The sequence below is a fragment of the Meleagris gallopavo genome, chromosome 19 (assembly GCF_905368555.1).
Source record: "Meleagris gallopavo chromosome 19, MGAL_WU_HG_1.1, whole genome shotgun sequence".
Classification (NCBI taxonomy): Eukaryota; Metazoa; Chordata; class Aves; order Galliformes; family Phasianidae; genus Meleagris; species Meleagris gallopavo.
Window position 1 is genome coordinate 1915990 of NC_139422.1, and position 25269 is coordinate 1941258.

At 47.3% G+C, this 25269-nt stretch overlaps 1 protein-coding gene across 18 annotated transcripts in view; it reads left to right on the forward strand.

Moving 5' to 3' along the window:
* The window catches only part of EHMT1 (euchromatic histone lysine methyltransferase 1), a 96704-nt gene extending 72228 nt beyond the window's left edge, over window positions 1–24476 (forward strand). For all 18 annotated transcript variants that reach the window (XM_085239603.1, XM_085239598.1, XM_019621380.3 and 15 more), the window contains 15 exons: window positions 246–410; window positions 912–994; window positions 2262–2368; window positions 4144–4266; window positions 6427–6528; window positions 7114–7218; window positions 9532–9686; window positions 10390–10557; window positions 10944–11088; window positions 11753–11830; window positions 12962–13077; window positions 14864–14950; window positions 18541–18619; window positions 21477–21652; window positions 22779–24476. In XM_085239603.1, coding sequence (XP_085095729.1) covers window positions 246–410; window positions 912–994; window positions 2262–2368; window positions 4144–4266; window positions 6427–6528; window positions 7114–7218; window positions 9532–9686; window positions 10390–10557; window positions 10944–11088; window positions 11753–11830; window positions 12962–13077; window positions 14864–14950; window positions 18541–18619; window positions 21477–21652; window positions 22779–22962 — 1873 coding nt within the window. In that variant the 3' untranslated portion in view covers window positions 22963–24476. The remainder of the gene's footprint in view (window positions 1–245; window positions 411–911; window positions 995–2261; window positions 2369–4143; window positions 4267–6426; window positions 6529–7113; window positions 7219–9531; window positions 9687–10389; window positions 10558–10943; window positions 11089–11752; window positions 11831–12961; window positions 13078–14863; window positions 14951–18540; window positions 18620–21476; window positions 21653–22778) is intronic.
* The last annotated feature ends 793 nt before the right edge of the window (window positions 24477–25269 follow it).

Genomic DNA, 25269 nt, shown 5'->3' on the forward strand with positions numbered 1-25269 from the left:
GCCCTCAGCCCTGTGATCTTCTGTTGCCTGTTGCAAAGAGTACATCAAAATGTAGTCATAGGACAATGCAACCCCTTTTCAGGGCAAGTTCTTACCAAAAAGCCTGTGAAATATCTTGCTTTGTGTTTCAATTTTGCTTATGCTATCTGTCAATTTAAAATCAATTTCCTTTCCTTCTTTGGCATAAGATACACACAGCGTTGTATATTTTTAATGGTTGTGCTTTGGCTCTCTCTCATTTTCAGTGTCACTGGAATGCGGTTGTCTGAGGAAGACAAGCCAGAAAGTTCGGCTGCAGAGGGATTTGACTTAGCTGGATCTTCAGTTTTTCCAAAGCCTACTACTAGCCTGACCCAGGGACCAGTTAAAGAAACTCTGGAAAGTGCCCTGATTGCCCTGGACTCTGAAAAGTAAGGAAAAGGCCTCTGGGTCTCCCCAGTTCCCAGCAGAGCTGTTTAACCTAAGGAAAACTGAGATTTAGCTTCTGTGGATTTTGTCTCCACTCAGTTCTTGTGTACTCTTACTCACTTCAGTCACTTGTCAACTTCAACGGATTCCAGAAAGCAGTTAAAGCTCTAAATGTCATAGTGATTTGTCTGGAGGACTTAGCTTTTCACTGGACCTCTAACTTCAGCTATAACTACTAGGAATTCCTATTTATAGCAGTAAGATCCTGAAATTTTTATTAGCAGCTCTGAGTAGGTATGGCTGTTGTTAGAACAAGGCTGACAGTGACCAAAGCTGGAGGTTTGAACATCTCCTAAAGAGCTGATGTTCTTTTGTTTTGCTGGCATTCTGGAGCTGTACCGTAGGAAGAAACTTTCTCTTGCCTACGGTGTGTGTTGGGGTAAAAAATACTGGGGAGTGTTCTTCAGTGTGTATTAATTCTGCCTCTTTCCCCATTGCTGCAGACCCAAGAAGTTACGGTTCCATCCAAAACAGTTGTACTTCTCCGCGAGGCAAGGAGAGCTGCAAAAAGTCCTGCTTATGTTGGGTAGGTGGCTCTTTCCCAGGACACGGTATGTCTGGCAGTACTCCCAGCTCCTGCCAGGCAGCTGCCAGAGCCCAGTTCCCAGCATGGCAGCACGTCATATTCCCCACTGCCCCTTGTGAGTGGTGCTGGGAGGAGAAAGCCACTTTTGCAAGTAATGTGTCATCAGAAATGGCTTAATCTTCCTGTGAAATGTGGACTTGCTCCCAGCTTGCTTCTGCATTTGGACGCAGTTTTATCCAGAGAAGCTCTGTCTACCCCCAGATGACCTATGTTTGATTTTTCCAATCTAGTAGTACTTTGCCCCCCGTGCAGTGGGATGGTTGGTTATTTGCATCCAGGGGAGAGGTAGAAAGATGGGAGTGTGATTAAATTAAGACCAGTCAGCAAGAAAGCGGAAAAGAACCTCAGTACACAGGGCTTTGTTCTGGGGGTATGTAACTGTCACCAGATGATTTTCAGCTGGTTGGGGTTGTTTTTACCAACAAATATTCCCATCTCCTTGCGAAGGACACAGTGTTTTACTTAGGATCATTTCCTTTCCACTCCAGTACTTCGAAGTACATTTTTGGATGCTTTCTGTTCTTCTGCATTTATCACTCTCTTTTTTTTTTTTCTCCTAGCAAGTATTAGCTTCATTGTTCCTGTCTTCAATAGCACCAAAATGTTATTCATTGATATTTAACTACGGCCCCATCATATGCAACATGTTATCATGCCCAGACATCTTTGTCTGGCTGTCATCATCATCTGTCAGTCTCTGCACAGCTGTGAGAATTTCTGGCCAGATCCCGAGCTTGTGTTGGAGCTCCATCCTCTTTGCAGCCCTTTTTCTTACAGCAAGGCAAAAAGGATCACTAATACTAAGTGCAGTTAATCATGGTCCTGAGACAATAAAGCTGGGTAGTGCTGTCTTTCTGTTGTTTCCAACAGCAGCACTTTGTTTTTTTCCTTTTTACCCTTGCACGGTGTTGATGGTGTTTCTTGCAGTGAGAGAAGGGGAATGAAGGAAGTGGCTTTTGTAGAAATGGTAATGCCTTAGAAGTATTATATTCCATGGTGTTTCTGAAGCTCCTTGGTTGAGGGCTGTTGCATACCAGATGTCCATGGGACTACTCTGAGAGCTTTCTGCCTTGCATGTGTAGTAAGAAGGGCTGAGGGTGGGCTAGGGGAAAGTCTTTTAAAAGCTTTGGTTGGGAGCTCCTTCTCTTGTTACCCTTTTCTCTGATCTCTGAATTGTGGTTGAAGGCATCTCTGCTGTGTTTTTCAGTGGATGGAATTGACCCTAATTTTAAAATGGAGCATCAGAGTAAGAGAACCCCTCTCCATGCTGCTGCTGAGTCTGGCCATGTGGACATCTGCCATATGCTGATTCAGGTCTGTCTCTACTTAAATGTTTTTCTGTATGAGCAATTTTCTGTGTTTTTTGGTCTTGTGCCCCACAGAACTAGAGCACACTTGAAAAACCAGCACTGAAAAACCTCCTCGTTCACACTGTTTGCTGCAGGAGGGAGTGGTGCAGAGTGATGCGAAAACTTTAGTGGTGTGACTAAAGATGTCTTTCTAGGCTGTTCTCCATACCAGCTTCACTGTCTGTACAATAAGCACGTGGAGCTTTGATGTAGGGCACTGCAGTGCATGTGGGATGCTCTGTGCCTAAGCACGCCCCGCAGTGTAGTGCACTGCCAGATGTGGCAGCACAGGCTGACCTGCAGGTAGCTGCAAGCTGCTGCCAACTTGCTCTTTGTGATGCTGGTGGGTAGGCTGTAAAGCCTGCGGGCCGTCAGACCCTGTCTTGTCTTCTGTCAAAATCTGAGCAACTCCAGCAGAGCTGTCCTTTACACTTGTGAAAAGAAGGAAGATGCAAGTTTCACTTGTTATGTGAGATGTAGAGATCTGGGCTCTGGTAAGTTTGAATGAGAGAAAATGGTGAAACACGTAGCAGTGCTGCTGCTGAATCTTCTCCAGAACACTGTGAAGAAAAAAGAAGGCCTTTGAAGGGCTTTTTTGCATTGGCACCTTGGGCATCTGGTTGTGTTTTCCTTGCCCTTTGTGACTGGAAAACTGTAAAAGTCTTCTGAGAAAGTGGCAAAGCCACTCTTTGATAATGAGCCTGCTGAGATGTCTCAGCATTCAAAGTGCTGTTTGAAGGTGGAGCTTTGCTCACTTAAGTTATCACAGGTACAGACAACGGAATGACTCGTATGAGTAGAAAGAGCAAAATTTGCAAGGCGCTACAAACAATTTGAGTTGATGATCAGAAGGGCTGGTTTGTTCCCAGAATCCTTTGTGTTCTTCTCTGTCCCCTGATGTCTGGCTATTGCAGCAGCAGTGTGTTTGGCTGGGATTGTCCACAGCGTGTTAGACTTGAAGTGTCTCTTCTCTGGTCTGACCTGCTCTAGCTTTATAAAAGTGATCAAAACAAAGACGTGCAGTGGGAGGCACACAGAAGCAATGGGCCCATCTTCTTGTGCCAGGTGAAACTGAGTCAGCGTGGTACTGTTGTAAACAGGTCTTTGCTTTTTACATGGGTGGATCATTGAGCTACATCGAAGAGGTGAAGAGGACAAGATGCATGGGACAACAGAGATTTTGGTCCAGAGCACTCCATGTTGAACTTAATGTGTTCTCAGAGAAATATTGGCATTGACTTCAATAGAATGATTAGCTAGTTTGTAGTATTTTGACACCTCCTTTCTCTGTTGTGATCAGCAGGTTGTTCCTACTGCCTGTGACATTGGGAAGCACTGCTCGTCTGTTCGTTGTGTCTGTAGAGATGATAGACCAGGGTAGACCAAGTTAGACCAAGCTTCTGGGAAATGAAGGCTGGTTTTTTTTTCTCAGAATTGTTACCAGCACTATCCATAGAGCATCAGTACCAAAGGCAGCAATGACAAGAGCTGTTTCACACCTGTTTGCTTCCTTGTGCTCTAGTTGCTGGCTACAGGACGCAAGCAGTGTGTACTGCTTTCCAAAACAGGTGAAGTTTGTCTGTCTTCTGCCTCTGGTGGTTTTGTTTATTTCTCAACATGGCTGAATTTCAGGAACATCTTGCTGCTAAACTTGCTGCTAAATCTTTACTCCCACATCCTGCCTTTGCTAACCAGTAAAGGTTACAGTTGTCCTTGTGTTTGCCTTGGCCTCCTTAACAGGCTGGTGCGAATATAGACAGCTGCTCTGAAGACCAGCGGACCCCACTGATGGAAGCAGCTGAAAACAACCACCTGGAAACTGTGAAATACCTTATCAAGGCTGGAGCACTAGTAGATCCTAAGGTAGCACTTTATTCATCTGTTTGCTGTTTCTTTTTTAAAGGTTTTAAGCTCAGGAAGAAGGGAAACAAAGGTTGGTTTGTCTTGGGTGCAAAGACTTGGACAGGCTGTCCTGGCTCTGAGCAGTCTGGGGAAGTGCAGCTGCTTACTACATCAATTCATGGCACCAAATTTAGGGGGTGTTTGATTTGATATGGGGTCACCAAGAAGCATTGGTGTCATTGCGTTGCGTTTGGAGTTTGATTTCAGAGTCTCCTTCTCTACAGACTCCTAGTAATGAGATTTTTGGGGTGCCATTTTAAAATGGGTTGGTAATTAGGTATTTGCAAAGCCAGCAGAAGTGACATAAAGCTTTGATCCTCTAAGGTCTAATGTGCTGTTTCTTGCAATCACGCCGCAGTGGCAGAATTGGACCCAGTCTTTAAACTCCCTACCCCTTAATTTAAACAAATACAATAAAATGCAGCTGTCTGTTTGCCTTTAGCATGCTCGGGTTGCTTTGCAGTCTTGGAAAATATACAGATCGTTTATTAGCCCCATAAATCAGACTCTATTTGGAGTACAAGAGCCCTCCCCATGTGAACTTCTTATTGTTACAACCTGCTGCTTTTGGCTCACTCTTCTGCTATTGCTAGGAAGCACAGCAGGGCCAGGATGCACGTTTTGTGATGGAGCTGGCTAGGCTGGGAGGATTGCACAAGAGCTGCTGTCCACTCCAAGCCTTGGATGACTCCTTGGGAGGCTGGGAGGAGGGAAAGAGCAGGGCAGGCACATGCAAGGACAGCAGCCACTATGAACCTGCATCTTGCAGCAATCCAGACGTCACTCACCTGATTTATTGATGTCGGAGAGAAGAGGTTTCCTGCTTCTGAAGGTAAAGGGAAGGAAAAACCCCTGAGCCAGCAAAAACAAATTAGAAGCCTGAGATCACGTCTGAAGTCTAGACTAGTTTATTATGTTAATGAGTTTCTTGCACCAAATTAGTCATCTTCTGAAAGTAGCAACATTGCAGTTTGAAATCAGCTCCAGCCGTTTCGATGGAAAATCAGACAGTTATCTGCTGTGTGCACTGAGTGTGCCCAGCCTGTGGGGGGGGAGAGTGGGGGTGAAGCCCCCAGGCTGAAGCCGCCTGATCCTGTCCATAAGATGTGCAAGGCACTCAAAACTGCCAAAAAATCTGTATTAAAATACACCAGCTCACTGTAGGATGGAGAAGCTGCACTTAGCTTATATTAATCTGAGAGGGAGGTGTGAGATTATTCGGTTGTCAAGCTCTCAAGGGAGAGTGGAAAACTCTTCTTTGCCCCTAGGAAACCCCCTCGGTACGATCCGTGATGTGAGGCTTCCCATCATTGCTCCCCATTCCTGTGCTGTGTTCTCTTTTCAAAGGAGTGTCCTCCATGAGAAAACTCTGTAGTAGGAAGGAAACATCTTGCTTTTCAGCCTTTCATTTCCTCCTCCTTTCCTGGTCTCCAGGCCTTGCTGTAATCTGAACTTTTGGGATAGAAGCATCTGAAAAAAATCAGACTCCAGCCGAGAGTTTTGGTGTTGGTGTGGGAGTGTCTCCATCATGACTCACAGCCCCAGCCTGCCCATCGACCAGACTTTGCTCCCAAAAGCATTTTTTCTTTCAGCCATTGCTGTTGTCTGTTTCCCCAGTCTGGGTACATGACCGAGGGCACCCTGGGGTCTTGGTCCCTGGTGCCAGCTGCTGGGTTAAGCCTTGTGCTAATAAACACAGCAAAAACCTGTATAAACAGTATTTTAGGATGAGGCAAGGCTACTTCTTGGGTGTGAAGTGCAGTGCTGTGTCTCTGTAAGAGATGCTTGCTTCCTCTGGGCTCTTCAACACAAACATTGTCTGCTGGGGAAGGGGAGCACCCAGGGGCTGGGGCTGTTACCTTCCCTGTGCTTATAAAGATGCCTCTTCCCATAGCCTTTGCTCTCACCCTTCTGCTCTGCACTGGCTGCATGTCTGAGCTTTCTGGAAAGCTGCCTCTGCTCTGTGCCAGTACTGCTTGCTGCTGCTTTTGGAGTTCTCTGATTTGTCTGATGTTCTTCTGATGACTTCTCTGATGTTCCTCAGCGTCGTTGGTGGTCTGCAGACATGGGGAATGTGGGGAAGGGACGTTCCCTGAGGACTTGTTTTGTGCTTGTGTCCAGGATGCGGAGGGCTCCACGTGTCTGCACTTGGCTGCCAAAAAGGGGCACTACGACGTTGTTCAGTATCTTCTGTCCATAGGAAAGATGGATGTCAACTGCCAGGTGAGGCTTATCTGCAAGGTGCAGAAGCTGCTCTTCCCTGGTGAGGATATCCCCTTCTGGCCTGCTGCAGAAACCTCCTTGCTGACCTCAGGGGAACTTCCTTTCCATGTGTCTGCATTTACAGTTTCCCCTTAGCCCTGAATTTCCAAAGGGTGCCTCTGTGCTCCTTTGGGCAGAAGGGTGAGATGATGCACGTGCTGTGGGATAGGTCTAGCCTAGCCCTGACCATCTCAGAGCTTAGCTGAGCTTTTGTAAGTGCTTTTACAGAAGGTGGGTGTTCTTTGTTGTTGACAGTCAGCTGGATTTGAACACCCTAGAGACCCATCTCTAGTCTGCTTAGCTGCAAATAAACTCAAATCTGCTGGGGCAGATTGGTTCAGATCTTGCTGGGCTCTGCAGGACCGTGAGGGACTTTTTGCTGCAGCAGCATAGACTGAAGCACTGCAATGAGGCAGATGTGGGGAGGGGAAGGGGTCTGTGGCTCCTAGCAAGACGCACCCTGCCATGGCTTCCTAGGCTTGTGAAAGCCAGCAGGAGACCTCTGTGCCTGTTCTACTTGTCTCACCCTTTTCTTTCCTTCCCCAGGATGACGGAGGCTGGACGCCGATGATCTGGGCCACTGAGTACAAGCATATCGAGCTGGTGAAGCTACTGCTTGCAAAGGGGTCAGACATCAACATTCGAGACAATGTGAGGTTCTTCCTGGAATCTGTTTTAGAAATAATCCGCAATCTCTGTTTAGAAACCAGAAGAGCCCAAGAACAGCAACTTTGGGCTCAGTACAGGGAGGCACAGTGATCCCTATACAGAAGTGACAGTGAGTGTTGGCTGGGAAGATGTTCTTCCTTACTCTAGAAGAGGCTTTACAGGCAAGCAAGCAGTCCTCCTCCACCCACGTGGACTCCCTGGGAGCTCAGTGGGCCCAGCAGCTCTGGGTGTCTTTCTGTGCCAGCTGAATTCACAGAGTTTTTCAAGTAAAAAGAGAAAATGAGAGGGAGGTGATGGGGGAGAAGAAGGGAAGTACATTCACGCTTCAGCTCAGGAGATTCAGTACCTCAGCAATGCTCCTTTTTTCTTAATAGAGTATTTCTCACCTTTCCCCCTCTGCTGTTGAAACCCCAGAAGTATCTGCAAAGGAAGCTTGGGTATGAAGAGCTACTCCAGGCTTGGGTCTGTGGGAGATGAGAGGTAGTTGATATCATCTCATCTCATGCCCTAGCATACCTCATGACAATATATTTTCTTCTCCAGGGCTGCTAGTGCTTTTCTGAACCTGATGGATGTAAGCACTATGTCATGTTTGTCACCCTAAATGCCTTTTCTGGTGTCTGTTGGGTGCTGGCAGGGGTAGGTGCTGGCACATTTGTCCCATGGAGCTCAGAGTGGCCCCATGTGTGAGTTGCCTTCCCCAGTCTGAAAGCCCTTTCTTAGTAGGAGCCTCCATTCCTTGGTAACTTAAACAGTTCAAAGGCAGTTCTGGATCTGATACTCTTCATAAAAGCCAAAGTCAAAGTGGGAGGAGGGGGCTTTTGGGTTGTTGCATGACTTCAGAACCCTAGCACAGACTGCACTGACTCTTGTTTGAGCTGCCACAGAAGCCTTTGGCTGCCAGTTAAAAGTTCACACGTTAAATGATGAAAATCAAATTGTCTCAGTCAACAACTCACTTGAAAGAAAAGTATCCTCTTAGCAGATGTATGTATCACATATCTGTTACTGTACCTACAGCTCAGTGTCTCCTGATTGCAACCATTAAGAAGTAATGTCATTTGTGCTAGGAAACATCATCCTCCGTGAGAAACGCTTTTGATTGTAATTATGCTGCTGTTAGGCAGTAGCCAGTGCTAAACAAAGTAGCAAATCTGGGTGTCTGTAACTGGTCTGAGCATCATGCAGCCTGCAATCAACAGGATTAATCTTTTATAGATCAGTACATGATGCAGGTGAGGTTTTTCCTGGTTCTTACCGTTGTAGGAGGCAGAAGCCATGCACAAAGAGGTCTTCCCACTCCCTGGTGCGTGCTGGCAGCCTTCTCACGTAAGAGAAGATCTAAGTTAGGTTGCAAACGACTTTAAGATGTGCTTTATTTTTATTTAAAATAAATAAATAAATAAAAAGGTGATCATTACTGTCATTGCCCAAGGAGGCTGTGGATGCCCCATCCCTGCAGGCATTCAAGGCCAGGCTGGATGTGGCTCTGGGCAGCCTGGGCTGCTGGTTGGCAACCTGCACACAGCAGGGGGTTGGAAGTGGATGAGCATTGTGGTCCTTTGCAACCCAGGCCATTCTAGGATTGCACTGTTGTATTGGGCATCTTTAGGGCTTGTTGGGGGGAAGGACTCTAGAGTGCTGCCAGTTGCACTGTAACAGAAAACAGAGTATCATCGCTTAAAATATCCCCATCAAATAGATGAGTGTTCAGCTATTTCTAGTGCAGCTAGTGAGAGATGAGTACATACAGTATTTAAGAGATGCCCAAAGTCAGATTGATTGCTTTCCATGTAGCTCATGGTTCTCTTTCTAGCACTTTCACATACCCTACAGCCTGCGTTCAGTTCTTGCTTGGCAGAGATCTTTTCTCTTTGATTTTGTAGCTTGGGTGACATGCAAGTTCTGCTGTGTGTCTGGGCTGGGGGAGTTCAGCTTCTAGCCTTTTCCATTGTGCTTATTCATGTCTGTCACCTGTCTGGTGGATTGATCCAGGTTGTTTTTGTGGCTCACAGATAGACAATTTGTCTGTGTGCAAAAGAAAGGCAGTGGAGCATTGTGATGCAGGCTCCCCAATTCTGTGTGTGGAGGCGGCTGGAGTGAGAACTCCCTGCTCAGCTCTGTGGAGATTTCCCTGCCCACCCTGGGACTCCCAAGCAGAATGAGCAGTGCAGGGGAGGAGAAGGAAGCTACGTGTTGAATGCCACAGGTGTAGAGCTGAGGATGGTGGAGTTCCCAAAGCAGTAGGGTTTTAATGCACTAAACAAGCCTCTGCTCTGTTTTTTTCCCCTCCAGGAGGAAAATATTTGTTTGCACTGGGCTGCTTTTTCTGGCTGTGTTGACATTGCAGAGATTCTGCTGGCTGCTAAGTGTGATTTACATGCGGTGAATATTCATGGAGATTCCCCCCTGCACATTGCAGCCAGAGAGAACCGCTACGAGTGTGTTGTGTAAGTACAGCTCCAGCCCTGCTGCTGCTCTCCCTTCCCCTGGTTGCTCCTTTCTGGCTGGGTGCTGGCTGGAAGCTTGGGACAGCTTTTGAAATGCCTTTGGCATTTAAGCACGGACCAAAATTGAGATGCAGGGCTTGTTTCTCTGTTGCCCTTGCTCCTAGGCACAGTGGGTGTGAAATACTGCCTGCTGCCAGAGCTGGTGTAAAAAGGATCACAAAATGAGGGGTAGTCCTGGAGCTTTTTGTGGTGTAATAGGGTAACAAGACTTTTCTTTTGTTTAGTCACTGCTAGGAATAAAGTCAGCATGTGTCCTCACCAAAAGCTGGTGAGTATAAACAAGGGCCAAGTCCAATACAAATTTCTGGTTGGACTTAACCATTTCCAGCCTACTGTTCCCACCCCTTATCTTTCCCTCCCAGAAAGAGTTTCCAGCTTGCCTGAAGTTAGGTTGGTCACCAGCAAGGCATTTGTTGTACCTGGAGCAGGGCAGGATTTGCCCAGAGCTCCAGTCTGTGGCTTCTGGCAGCACCTTCCTGTAGAAGGATTCGCTGAGCCACGCTTATAAAGAAAACTCAGGTGATTATTCACTGCTGCAGATGCTACATTGTCCCTTAAGGGCTGGCTGGAGAATGTGATTCAACTCATTTTCCCCTTGTGCAGTTTCTCTTGGGGATGCTTATCCTTTGTTACTGTTTTGCAGTCTGTTTCTTTCCCGTGGCTCGGATGTCACTTTAAAGAACAAGGAGGGTGAGACTCCACTCCAGTGCTCCAGCCTTAACTCTCAGGTCTGGGTCGCTCTACAGATGAACAAAACACTCAGAGAGTCATCGACTGAGAAGCCTGTCCAGATTGAGAAGGTAGTGAGCAGGTGAGAATCCGACTGACTTTGCTTGTGGGTCCTGAAATACAGCCCTGGCCAGGGCAAGGCGGGGAGCCTGGTTTGAGAAAGGACTGAAAGTGTGTGCTGTGCTTTCTGAACTGGTGTGAAGGTCAGTTGGAGCTTAGCAGGACTTAAACATCGCTGATTCGGTCCGTGACTTGTAAATTCATCCTCCAAATGGAAATGTTCACAAACACGAAGAACAATCTGTAAGGCAGAGTGGAAAAAAATGAACTCTGTTCTAGTCTGAATTGCGTTCAAGCGTTGAATGCTCGGTGGTCAAAGACACTGATTCTACCCCAGGATGGTGTTTGAATGGCCCCTTGTTTGGGGAAGCTTTTCTGCTGTGACACTTCTCTTTCTGCCTCTGACAGAGACATCGCCCGGGGCTATGAGAGGATCCCGATTCCCTGTGTCAATTCAGTGGACAGTGAGCCTTGTCCTAGCAACTACAAGTATGTCTCTCAGAACTGTGTCACCTCCCCAATGGATATTGATAGAAACATCACCCATTTACAGGTGAGGGATTGTGTTTTTTCCTGTTCTGCTGCGAGCATTTAGAGATGTTGCACTGCACCTCAGACCAAGTTTTGCATTCAGAATGGGAATGTCTCCTCCTAGTATTGAGTTCAAGCCAAGGTTGTAGTCTGAAAGTCCAGAAGGGATTCTGCTGTTCTTCCTTTCCCAGACTTCACCTCACCTCTGCATTCTGCTGTTACTGCAGCAGCAGCCTGGTGCAGCTCCCATTTGTTTATCCATTTCCTCTGTTCTGGCTGTGAGTTAAAGAGTTGTTTGGAGACCTTCCTCATGCTGTCTTCCTAGCGACTTCAGAGCTTTCCTTGTCCTCAAGTGTGAAGCTCATAGGGCACAGAGGAAGGTTAGTAATGTGGGGAGAGGATGAAGGTGACTCATGACAGGATCCTTTTCTGCAAGCTGGACTCCTTTGACATCCATTATGCGTAGAATTGAAGGACTGAGTAAACATTACACTGTACTGAGTCTGGTTATCTTTTTGGCTAATGAGCTGCAGCACTGGCCTCTTTTGGGAAAGTTTGGAAGGCACTCCAGCAGCAGACAGGAGAAAGTGAAGACTTGTGGTTTTGCTCGCTGGCCCACTTAGAGAAATTGCTCTTTCACTTGTGCTGGAGTGGCTTGGAGCTGATCCCTTCTGCTTCTCTTTCAGTATTGCGTATGTATAGACGACTGCTCCTCCAGTAACTGCATGTGTGGCCAACTCAGTATGCGCTGCTGGTATGATAAGGTGAGGATGCACAGCTTCATGTTTGGTTGGCAGACTGAATATTGCAAAATTCAGGACTTCTAATAGGACCTAAAACCAATTCCTTGCACAGCTCCTTTGCTTTTTGTTTTAAAATGCCTGGAGTTGCAGTCTCAGCTTTGAGGTGTATGTGATAATAACAAAATGTGTACTCAGGGAAGCTTTTCCAGTGTTATTTGTTTGTGTTGCTGTCATGCCAGCTGAGCCATTAATTATACCCGTATGATAGAGAGCATTTAATAACCCATGCGTGAAATCAGCTTCCATTTCAGAAAGACATAGAAAATGCTGTAATATATAAACAGGGGGAGGGTGGAAGAGAGATTTTTGCCTACCTTTATTTATCAGGATCCTTCTGGATGAATGCAAAGTAAATGTGTTTTAACTACATCACTGCCAAAAGCCTAGTTTGTTTTGGGTAAGTGTGCTTCAATCCTCCTGGGAGGTTTTGAGGTTAATATTTGGACAGGTTCTGCTAAGATCAGAAGTTCTCTTAATCTCTGTAAGTTTCTCCCAGGGGGAGTATTGGCATCTTTCTTTGCTTTGTAGGCATTTTATTTACACATTAATAGGTGATTACATCTTTAAAGCCATAAAAGCCAAATTTGTTTAGTGTGATGAACTGCCTCTATCACTTACTTAATCCTGTATGGTTGGTAGGTAATTGAATTGTAGCTTTTTTGGGAGAGTTATTCGGGAAGATAATGTGGTTTACAGAACTTGGGTGTGCTGGCCTTGTAACGTGGAAGTTTAGGCTTTATTCCAGAGATAGACAAAGCATATGCTTCTCCCCTCCAGCACTATGAAAAGATGATAATGATGATGCATGCCATTTTTTGCACAGCACTGTGAGATACTTTTGATGATGGTGCATAGGGTGATGCCAGGCAGCAAAAACCTGAATGGTTTCTTGCTGTTTGTCAGCTGTTTGTGATAGTGCCTTGTGTGCTGCTGCTAGGGCAGAACGAAGCCTGTGCAGAAGTTGAGTTCTGAGGTTGTTTTTGGGGAGGTCGGGGCATGCCTCTGCAATAGGGGTCTTCTCACCCGTTTTGCATTTGGGAAAGTTTACAAGAAGAGAAAACTGACCCTGTCTTGAATGCATCTCCTCTTCAGGACGGCCGACTCCTGCCTGAGTTCAACATGGCTGAGCCCCCGCTGATCTTTGAGTGCAATCATGCCTGCTCGTGCTGGCGGACCTGTAGGAACCGGGTGGTGCAGAATGGGCTCAGGTGAGAACCCACACACAGCCTGTTGTGGGACAGGCATGGCCAAACCACAGAGCCTCGGCTCTGCCTGCAGACCCACAAAGTGCAGAACTTCCAGAGATGGAGCAGAGCTGGGCAGGTGCCACCACACAGCAGTGAGAGGCAGAGGGGGTTCTGAACAGCAGGAGGCAATGAGCTCAGCTGGGATCTGTGCCATGCTGCTGACCTCAGCACATGGGGGAACTGTGCTGGTCTTTCTCATCTGGATCACAAAGTGTACAAAGGGTGTTGGGTTTGCACAGGCGGCCTTGGGTGTAACTTGTCAGGTAGAGAGCTCTGAGACATATAAGAGCAACCAAAAATGCAGAGCTTCAGTTTAGAACCATCATAAGATAGCAGTTCATGTTAGAAATACAGGCTGGCAGGCAAAGAATTGGTTGCTTGAAGTTTCCCACTTGTTGGCCTGACTATCTCTGAGTTGGATACCTGTTGGCTTCAGAGGTGTTGCTGATTAGGCTCTGTTCATTTTGGTGTCAGACAGTACTGAAAATGTTTTGTATTGCACCTCTGCTTCAGATAAGTTTGCCAGTGCACTGAATGCAACAGGACGAACTTCTGAGGAATCCTCCTGGAAAAAAAAAAGACTTTTGCAAATCTTTTATGGTACTGACAACACTTTCTTTTTTGGTGGGCTTTCCAAGGACGTTTTGCAACTTCAGAAATAAGGAAAGGGCTGGATGTGTTTTCACAGAACTTCACCCCTGTAGTTTTTTCTTACCCAAACTGCACAGTTTCGGTGTCTGTATGAGTGTTTATTCAGGAGCCATGCAGTCAGATCTGCTGCTTCTGCATTTTTGTCAGCTCAGGTGTTCTCTTGGTGTCTTGTTTAGCTCTGGTTCAGGCTCCTGGAGCTGTGAACAAATAGGAGTAAACCATCAGCCCTGGAGAGGAAGGATGTTTTGAACTGATGGTGCAAAGAGGGAATGGGTGGGGGGAAGAGGAGAGAAATACTGGAAAAGCCAACCAGGGTGAAGTTAAGGTGAGCATCAGATTTCTCTTTATTCCGATAACAGCGTTGCTGAGAGGAGGGGTTGCTTCCCATGGGGAAAGAGAGAACATTCCCTAGCCGTGGAGATGGTTCATCCTGCACTTAACTCAAGTTCTGGCTGAGCAGGAGACAGAATGACTTACGGGATTGTTTCTCTGCCTATAAACTCCATCAGTAAAATTCCACAGAGCAGCTATTACACCAAGAAGTTTCAAGTTGCAGCGTTTTTTCCTTATGTTTCCACCAGGGATTTGGATATGATGGAGCTGCTAAATGCACTGGCCTCAGCAGAGGGCAAAGGGATCAGAGCACTTAGCTCAAGGTGTTCTTAATTCAGTGTAAGCTCCCAGCCTCCCCCTGCAGCACCGCTCCCTTTGGAGCCTGAAATCCCTTTCCACCTTCCCTGAGAGCTGGGCACGTGTGTGAAAGAGAAAGAAATGTTGGAGGTGGGATTTTGGTATCCCGTGTGTGAATCATCAGCTGTGCATCAGCATGGAGCTGCCTTGCCCTTTTCCCCAGTCCGTACTGTGTGCAAGGCACCAAGCATGCACCTCACCTGCTGCAGCCAGGCGGGGAGAGGCAGTGCCACCCTGGTCCTTGGAGCACATGTATAGTGGCACCAGACTGAGAACAGAGGATTTGAACGCTGAAATAATCTCTTTGAGTTTGTGCTGATTGGAGGTTGCAGGGTTTTTTTTTGTTGTTGTTTTTTTTTTTTAGCTCAGTGCTGCTATTGATGTGGCTTCATTTCCTCTTCTCCAGGATTCGATTGCAGCTCTATCGGACGCAAAAGATGGGCTGGGGTGTGCGAACGATGCAAGACATTCCACTGGGAACCTTTGTGTGCGAGTAAGTTATTCCTTCAGCTTTCATTAGCTCACACAAATGCATCGCTTCCCAAGGGCTGGCATGCTTAGCACATGATTTCATGCAAATCAAATTGGCCCAGAGCAGAGCTGCTCACCTCGCTGCGAGGCTTCCTGATCCCATTTCCTGCTCTGTTTGTCCTTTCCTCGTGGCGTGGAGCTTTCTCCACCCCTCTCCATCTTGCTGCAATCTGTGGTCAGCTTGTGGTTCTGGGCTCTGCTACCCCTGTGGCACACGAGCAGTGAGGAGTGAGGCAGATCTGGGTTGTGCTGCACGTGCATCGTGTGTTCACCGTGTACAAGACCTTTAAGGCTGAGGGAATTTGGAGCAACTGTTTCACATATAGGATTGTTTTCTGCTTCAAGACTGGTTTTTCCCAAGAGGTTTCCCAGTGTCACAGCTCTGCCTTTAGTCTGATTCATCAAAACAGTAAAGCATTTGGCATTAAGCACAAATTCAGGCCCTGGTTCAATAAAGTACTTAGGAACGAAAATATTAAGATTTATATCGGGTTGAAAAAGCTGCTGCTGAACCACACGGTTTTAAGGCTTTAAAGTGGTTGATGTTGTTGAGTAAACAGTTTGGAAAGTGTTTTCTTCATTGTGGTACTAATGAGCTAAGATGTTCTAAATAAGACAGAACTCTTGCCCTTCATGAAAATACGTGCTGGGGTTTTATAGAGCGGATTATTGATGTTGTATGGAGTCAGGCAGCAGGAGACTGGTGTAACATATTGCAGTATTTAAACAAAGAAAGGAAAATAAAAATGTTTCATCCGGGCAGAGTCATGGGGGAGTGTCTCAAGTGTGTCCTCAGGTGGGACTTCCTGATGGGTCCTGAAGGTCGCTGTGTCCTGGTTAAGTGCCCAGAGATGATCCTGAGCCTGTAAGCAAACTGCTCCTAAAGAAAACAGCACCAGCTTTACCACGTCCTGCTGGAGTATAAACACTAGAGAGGGATAAGTGGTGATAAACTGGCAGCCCAGGGAGACTGGGCAGCTCTGTGCAGTGGGTGGCTAGCACAGATGGGTGTGTTGGAGAGTCAGAGCTGATGAGGTTCAGATGCCACAGCCTCCCTTAACTCTTCCTCCACGCTTGCCAGGAGCTGTTGAGGCTGTTTCAGAGGTGGGCACTATCTTCATTATCTAAATGAGCTGCATACTAAGCAGCTGAATTAATTTTTGTCTTGCCCATGCGGGCTCCTCCTTGTCCCATCCCTCTCACTCACATACTCATGTTATTTGCTCAGCTCACCAACCCCAGCCTTTCTCTTCTTCAAGCCAGCTGTGCTATTTCTCTGTAATACTGCATGTACAGCCTTTGTTCCTTCTTTTCCTCACCTCTGGCAAAGAAGCCTTGGTGCTGTGGGGCTTGAGGCTGCTTACACACAGCAGCTCCCAGGATCAGCACTTGGACAAGAGTGATTTGCACTGACCATGCAGTCCCTTTGTGCTGGGGTTATTCCTCTGCTTTGAGAGGATGATAATTGTGTTGGTCTAAGGATGGTACTGTGGGTATGGGCTTTGAATGAGTTGGAGGCAGAAACCAGAGGTTTTGTGACACTTTGGTCTGTTCCTTTTGGTATGAGCCCATTATGTGGGCTTCCAGATATTTAATTCCTGTACAAAACAGCTCTAGTAGATACCATCTGAACCAAGGCAGATATTTCAGCCACACCTTCAGCCAGAGACATCTTGGGCATCCCACCCCATCCCTCACACCCCATGGAGACAGCCACAGCCTGTGCTAGGGATGTATCACTGCTCTTGGTTTTTGCATGGAATATGCTCTGATCTCACAGTGATGAATAGCAATGTGAAGTTACTGCCTCCAGTGTGCTAAGCATCTTGCTAGGAAGAAGGACATTGCCTTAACTTCAGGCCTTCCATGGAGGATGCTCCGACTCTTCCTGGAGTAGGAAGTTGTGCTCCTTGTGCATCTTTCTGTAACTTTGGACCTGGTAAATTATGGAAAAGTTTGTATTGGTAAGCAGTACTGAAAAGGAAAGGAATTGCAGGAGTGGTCTTTAAAGGAACATGGAAACAACAATTTTTAATTAGACTGTAGTATTTTTGTTCCACTAAATGGTAACCCTGAAGTGGCACTGACTGAGCAATGCCTCTCTGTGCAGCATTATTCAGCTGTTTCCAAGCTGCTGCTGGCTACTGTGCCACGCTACAGCAATTTCTCTCCCTCTGGCCACAGTCTTCCTATTGCTTTAGGTCACCAGTGAGCATGTGGTTTCCAGTAATGCTGCAGCCTTGTGGGAGCTCTTAATAAATAACAAGATGCAGTGGGGGCAAACAGCAGCATCGCACACGGCCACAGCAGCCTCCTGGCCTGGCAGAGCAGCTCTGCCAGATTGCTTGGATTTGGGAACTGCAGCCAAACGATCCCTGGTCACAGAGTGCGTGGGTCTGCTCCAGGTTAATGTTTCGTGGCTCTCCTTCCTGAGCCCTGAAGTTAAATGCTGCCTCCAGCCAAAAGGGGATGTGGATACGGTTGGTTAATGCTTCTAAAATGCTTCTGAAAGCTGAAAGGGAATTGCTGGTGTGGTGGCTGCAGACCGTGGGAGCATCTGTTGGTGTTACGAAGGATATTTGTTTTGTGAGTCCTTTGCTTATAATTCATTAGTGCTGTGTCAAAGGCTGCAGAGAGCTGAGTACCAGAATCTACCGTGCTACAGTTTTTCTTATATTCCTCCCTCTGGCTCAATTCATCTCCTCTTGTGTGTCTTTGTTTTGATTGCAGGCTGCTCAGTTCAGGAAGTGTTGTATGTTGACAGCCTAGAACCGTGTAAAGCTGGAGAGAGGAGGCAGATGTGGGAATGCAGGTGCAGCAGAGACTCCTGTAACTTGAGTTTTTGCATCAAACCCAACATCTATCCGGAGTGTCAGAAGTGGTGCCTGTGTTTGGTCCTGCTCAGCAAGCCAGACCACAGAGCACACATTCAGTGGTACTTGGGAGGCCCTGATTGCAATCTGCCTTGCAGCTGTTTTGACACCAGTGTAATTGTTACCCAGACCACAGCTCTGATATAGTCTGGTTTGAGGAGGATGAGGAAGAAGCCTGCATCCTTCCAGGCATTCTGCCTGGTTTGACTAGACCTGAGACTTCTAAAACAGGACTTTTTCAGGTGTACATACGTAATCAGTTAAAATGTAGGAAGAATGGGAAACAAACATTTTACATTGGAATGTAAACAGCACAGATGTGACAGTACTGCACAGGAGGTGAGTCCAACGGTGAACGTAAGGAGAGCTGGATTACTGTATTGATCTTGGCCAACGAAGAGGATTGCAAAAGGAAAGAGTGAATTTTGTTGGAAATAAAACTCCATTTTTAATATTAAAAAAGTTGCCCTGAAAATACTGAGTTTGGAGCCAGATTTTAGCTGCTCTGAGTTGGCAAAGCTGTGTTTGCCTGGGCGGATCTGAAATGACCTGCACTGCTGAGGCTACGGATTGTGATGGTGGCTGCATCCCTTCTTTCCCCTCTTACTGGAAGGGGGTGTTAAACCCAAGCTGGTGGTTGCACAAGCATCTTATTTCTGCCTTTCCTGTTTGCCTGCAGGTATGTTGGTGAGCTGATATCTGACTCCGAGGCAGACGTCCGTGAAGAGGACTCCTACCTCTTCGACCTTGACAACAAGGTACTGTATCTAGGGAGGTGAACCCAAGGTCTTGTTTCTCCAAAGGAGCACGGAGAGTATTTGTCTCTATCTTGATGTACCGCGTGCTCTGAAAGCTTGGAAGCAGAGCTGCTTTCTCACTGGGTTTTGTTAGAAACGTAAGGTGGTGGAGATGAGACTTTGGGGCTTGTTAGAATGGTAACAGAGCCCAGCAGTGCTGGGCTACAGCGTTACGAGCTGCCCACAGCAGGCTCAGTGCAAGGAGCTTCCCTATTAAAAATGCTCAAACATCCTGAGTTCAGCTGTTCAGCTGTTGATATTCAGGTGTGTACACAGCAGTGTGCAGGCATACAGTGGTGGTGTTGATTGGCAGCTCTGTAAGCTCTTCATAAAAAGATGTTGATGCATGAGCTGGAAAGCTGAAAGAGACGCTGCTCCCTTACAGAGGGATCCAACAGACACCCTAGCAGGGACTTGAGGCTTCTGCTGCTGCTGGTTGTCCTGCGCTGCTCTGCAGAGGGCTGTCTCAGTGCAGAAATCTTGCTTTGAAAAGTGTGATCTGAAGCATCTGAGCGTCACTTCAGACTTTCCTTGGGAAAGGAGAAGAGGAGAAAGGTGAGCTGGGGAATCAGAGCAGTGGGACGGCTTCCAAGGGAAGTTGTAAAGCGGTGTTTGTCTTGTGCCTGCCATCAGCTAGTCACAAAGAAGCTTTGCTTTGTTATTATAATTTTTCTTCTTAAGTGACAGACATTAAAGTTGAAAAAAGATAAGTAGAGAGTCTTGTAGCAAGTCTGAAATCAGGGGTCAGACTGTAACTAGAGGTTAAAGAGCAGCAGGGACTTCAAGCTGGCTTCTGCATTTATGAACAAGAGAGTGCTCGGGTCTTGCTTGGCCTTCAGGTTAACCCCTGGCTGGCTGCTTTCAGGTAGAACATCTGGATTTTGTACAGGAACAAGCACGCAATCTTTCATCAGAGCACCTTCAGAGTGGAGCATCTGTGGAACAGGCAGCAAGTAGCTGGGGGGTCATTCAGAGAAACCCAAGGCAGTGCTGAGGGCAGGCAGAGCCCTGTGGGTCCCCTCACATCCCCAGCAGTGGGAAAATATCATGGGTGAGGAGCATTAGGGCTCTGCTGTGTCCTGAAGGAGTGGCCTGGATGGGGTTCGTGCTGAGGCATGTTGGGGACGTCATTTCTAATGTCTTTGTTCCTTGAGCTGTCACTGGGGGCCATGTGTGTGGTGAATCACTCAACGTGCCAGGTCTTGCAGTCACATCCCTTCCTGTGTCTGAAAGAGGGCAAACATCGAGCAGTCGGAACTCACTGCCTGTTCTGGGCTTTCAGGGAAGAATACGTAGCGCAGTGGATACTTTCTGGGTTTCTACAGGTTAAAGGGATCATTTTCTTGTCTCTCTACTAGAGAGCCAGAAAAAACACACTATTTCTGATAGATATGAGGGCGAGTTTTCTCTGGTGTGGTTGCTTTCTACTGGTGTTAAGCTTCCCACATGTGGTCCTTAGCCTGGCTGGGAACCCTTGGCATCGTAGCTGCTGAGCACTGAAAACCATTTGAAATAAAATGTTCTTCATAGAATCGTTAAGATTGGCAGAGACCTTTATGATCCTCAATCCAATGGTCAGCTCATCACCACCATGCCCACCAAAACACATCCCTAAGTGCCAGATCCTAAGGCCCTTTTTAAGCGCTGAAGATCTTAGGTGTAAGAAGTGATGCAGGTGTCTGCAGGGTCCATCCGTGTGCTCCTAAGGGGGAGCCTCCTTTCACCCCATTCTGCTCTTCCTCTCTGTTTGCCTCTGACATTCCTGAAACTCCTGCAGCGAGGTGAGAAGCACTTTGCTCTGGGACTCGTCCTCCTTGGCAGTGAGGATGCTGCCTGCGTTCCTCTCCTTTCTCAAGAAGAGCATCTTGGTTTGCACGGTGAAGAGCTCAGATCTCCCCAGATGGTCACTCGGGTGGAAGTGGCTGATGCTGTCCTTACAGAAGGTGGCATTTCCACAGATGAAGAAGTGATGAGACTTAAATGTAATTGAAATCAGAGCTCGCAGCACTCTGTGTGGCATGGGGCTGTGTGAGTGATGCCTCCCCAATCATTGGGACGTCTTCCCTGGGCTCCTGCACCAGCTGGGCAGTGTGATCTGACCCGGCTCATCCATTAAAGATTGCAAGGTGCTTGCCCAAAAGGGAGTTTGAGCGCTGCTAATGGATCCTTTTGCTTTTGGCCTCTTGGCAACAGAAATTAGCTTCTGTAATTAAAGTCTCTGCTTTGCACAGTCATTCTGTATTGGAATAAAAAAGCCCTGAGGGGGGTTCTTTTATTTTCAAGGAAAACAAAGTATGACTGCTGTCTGGGCTCTCTGGAAAGGGAATTTCTGTGTTCTCACTTTCACTTTTATCTGCAAAAAACCTGTTTTCTCTAGGCTCTGGCTTAGTGTTTTCCTGGTGTCATGTTCAATTAGAGGACAGAACAGATGCCTGTTCCCCTGTCCAGTGGCTTTTACCCATAAGGTGCTGCTCTGCCCAGAACATAAATCCCGCTGCACCAAACCAGTGCTTCAGCAGAGCAGATCTGGGGAGAGCTGTTGTGCCAGCCAATGTCAAGAGCATTTTTGAAAGGTCTTTGGGCTCATGGGGGCAGAGTGTTCCACAGGAAACTATTTTCGGGGCTGTGATGGATGTAGAGGTATGTGTTTAGTCCTTTTAAGCCTTCCCTGGCCATTCTTCTTCTTGAGGATCTCCAGAGTGTTAGCACAAGGACTGGTAGTTTGCTCATTGCTTTTTTTTTTTTTTTTTTTTTAAGTAGCAGTAATAACTCTAAAACCAATCTCACCTAATGAAACATGCAATATTTCTCCCTCTAGGATGGAGAGGTGTACTGCATAGATGCCCGTTTCTATGGCAACATCAGCCGCTTTATAAACCACCTCTGTGAGCCCAACCTCATTCCTGTGCGAGTCTTCATGTCTCACCAGGACCTCCGCTTTCCCAGGATCGCCTTCTTCAGCACGAGGCACATAGAGGCTGGAGAAGAAATTGGGTAGGTACTGAGCTGGGCTGGCTGCCTGCACCTTGCCTGGGCAGGACCGAGTGCTGCAAACCTTCCCGTGCTCTGTCCTGTGTTCTGAGCAGTGAGGTTTTCCTCCAGAGCTCAGTGATTGATGTCATTGATTTTGTATTTTCCTGTTTCTTCTTCTTTCGTTTGGTGACATCTGTAACTCAGCCTCCCTTTTTCCCTAAACTTTTTCTTTTGGGGGCTTGTTGTGGATAGCCACTGAAGCAGCCAGAAATTGGGAAATAACAAAAAAAAACCCAAAACAACAAAATCCTATGAACCCAAAAGCCAGTAAGCAGTGACAGAGCTGTTCAGCACAGCCCCCATCTCCACTGTGAGCACTGGGAGGTGTGAGGCCTTCCAAGTATGAAGCAGAAGGCCCCATCTGTGCCCCATGGGCAGGGCTGGCGCGTGGTGGGGCTGTGCCAGACCCTTCTACTATCTCCTGTTCTCCATGCATGGGAAAATGGTTGTGCTAGATTAACACTGGTAAACCAGGACTTGTCCAAAGCACATACTTCAAGTTGATGCTCAGGATTTGGGATTCATGTTGAATTCTTCCCCAGTAGACCAGTGCCAGGTGGCAGCCTGTGGGGTTCACGGTGCTGGGAGGAGCCTCAATGGCAGCAGCCCCATCCCCTGGTGGCTGCTTGGCTGAGTGGGGTCAGCTCAGCTGGGGGCTCTGCTCCCCTCTGTGACTTTCTGGTCCTCACTGTAGGAATTCCTCTGTTTTTTTTTTTTTTGCAAGCTCGTTGTGCTCAGCTCTGTGCTGGGAGCAGATCCTGGGTGGCTTTATCCAGCAGTGGACTGAAGCAGAAAACAAAACTCAGTGCATTTGGTCCAGGATAGACTTTTAAGTGCAGAGGTCGTACAGCAAGCTGGAGGCTGCAGTGCTGTTGGCACCTGAATTGCCACCTCTCAAACCCTTTCCTCTGCAGAGAGTCAAGAGCTCTGCTGCCCCCAGGTTTGCTGTGTCCCATTGCTTGCCAAGCCATGTCCCCCACGTACTCCATGTGCTGATGCTTCATTGCCTCAGGTGCTGCCAACCTCAGCTTCTCGCTCCCGAGCGCTCCTTCATCACGGTGACCCCGTTTCCATTTCTTTCTTGCAGCTTTGACTACGGTGACAGGTTTTGGGACATCAAAGGCAAGTTCTTCAGCTGTCAGTGCGGTTCACCCAAGTGCAAACACTCGAGCTCAGCGCTGGCCCAGAGGCAGGCGAGCACCTCGTCCCAGGACACGCAGGAAAACGGGCTCCCCGACACCAGCTCTGCCACAGCAGCCGGCCCCTTTTGAGGCTCCGCTCCTCAGAGACTGACTCGTTTTAACCCTATAGATTCACATACTGTCTGAATTTTCCATTTAAAGAGAGAAAACCCGCTCGAGGAAAGCCAGGGCTTCGTGACACTTAGGGCTGTGCCACCGACTGTTACTTGAGGAATAAGTGAAAGCAAATCTCACCTCTGTGGTGTTGTTCTCCCCTCCTGGTCCTGGAAAGCTGCTGGTTCTTACCGTGCCGAGGGGTGGCTGTTGCATTTTTTTCCATGCGAGCTGTCCTGGCCTCCGTCTCTTAATGTTCTTAAGTGTTGTCAGAGCCCAGGGAGAGCCGCCCGTCCTCTGAACGTTGTTAATTGAATGGATCGCTCATGCCAAGTCATCTCCAGTTCACTTGTAATAAACTTTGAGTACTTGATGGGACTTTCTTTCTGAAGGCCGGGGGGAGCAGGGCGGGAGGGAGGCGCTGGCCAGGCTCTGCCGGTTGGTTTCATTGCTCAGTTTGGTTGAATTCCTCCCACATCTCGCAGGACGTCGCGGTGGGGCCTCTCATAGAACCGTTTGAGTTGGAAGGGACCCTTAAAGGTCATCTAGTCCAACTTGCCCTACGCATTTCCAACCAATGCTTCCTCGTTACCCATTGGCTTTTTACTCTTCCGATGACAAGAAACCCACCGTGCTTCACCCCTTTGGTCCCTGAGCCAGCCAGAGACGCTTCCCTACACCCCTCTCCGAAGCCCTCCAGCTCCAACCAGCTCCCGGCCACGCGGCGGATCCAGCATTTGCTTCATCAATGGAAGGATCTCCCTCTCCTGTGGCGGTTTGTAGAGAGGGAACGTTGAAGGGGATTGTGTGAGACACTAACTGCTAAAGGAAATCACTTTTTTAATGATAAAACGGATGAGAGATACGTTGCAGAGACCCCCTGGGTGAGCAGCAGAGGGGCCGTGTTGCAGAGAAGACCCCGATGCCACCAGCTCGTCTGCTCCCATCAAAGTGCTCAACGCTGGGCACCTTTGGTTCGTTTTTAAGCCACACACTATGAGGTTTCAATAAACTGATTTATTTTTTACCATTACCGAAACATTGGGGAGTAGCATTAAAAAAAAAGAAAAAAGAAAAAAGAAAAAAAAAAAGACCCTCCCCCCCCCCCCAAAAAAAAAACCCATAAAAAAAAAACATTAAAAAAAAAAACAACCCCCCCCACACACAAAAGAAACCCAACGACGAAAAGAAAACCACAAAACAAAACGGTGCTGATTCTGGTGTGATTTTTTGCTCACCACGTGAATATAAACTATCAATTGTATAAAAAGAACAAAGTGATTTTAGTATAAAATGCAGGAAAAAAAAAACACAAAACCTTTTTTAAATTGTTAGTATTGTAGTGTGAATAAATTTGCCATCACCTTTTGTGTGGTGGCTGGGCAGGTCATTATCTTAATTTTTTTTTTTTTTTTTTTTTTTTGCATATATCTTAAATACTGTAATTAGTGCAGTTACAGGTTGGTTTTTTTTTTTTTTTTTTTGTTCATCTCCTCTAGAACATTCATAATGCCGTCATGTTTATTATTATTATATTTTTTTTTTCTGTTCATGTTTTTTGACAGTTTTAAAGATGCAGCCTTTTGGCTCTGATCATTTTCTTGTTCTGTTTTCAATGAAATCAATAAAAAAAAAAAAAAAAGAAAAAAAAAGTGCTTTAAAATGAGTTTGGCCTCTGCTTGCCCTCTGCGCCGCGTTCCTCATCCTCATCATTGAGAGGAGAATGAAGAAGGTGAGCAATAAGACCTGGGATGCTTTCAAGCCAATGCGAAGATGCCCAACCATCTGGTTTGGGTTTGATTGTCCCATCCCAAAGGTAACAGGGCTGCGAATGGGGCTGAATGTTCCCTGCCTCAGCCATGGCACTGCTGGGCTCGGTGTGTGCCTCTCTTTGCTTGTGGATCATAGAATCCTGGAGTCGTTGGAGTTTTCAAGGGAGTTCTGAGGGCCATCCAGTCCAACTCCCCTGCAATGCGCAGGGACACCACAGCTCCATCAGGTTGCCCAAGGCCTGATCCAGCCTAGGGATGGGGCATCAACTTCTGGGGTAAGTTTGGGGGCCTTGGACACGTTGGTGGCCACTTTGGTCATTGCCAGTCGCAGGGGGAAATCGCCTGGCTTCTGTGCTGCCTCTCAGAGCTGGGTTTGCCCCCAGCAGGTGGCTTTGCCAAACGTGTTGGGGCAGTGATGTCCAAGCACTGAGCAGCAGCATTTGGAGCTGTCATGGGGTTCAGGTGTGCCCTGAGGGTTTCTCATGGATGTCCCTTGCACTTGTATCCCATC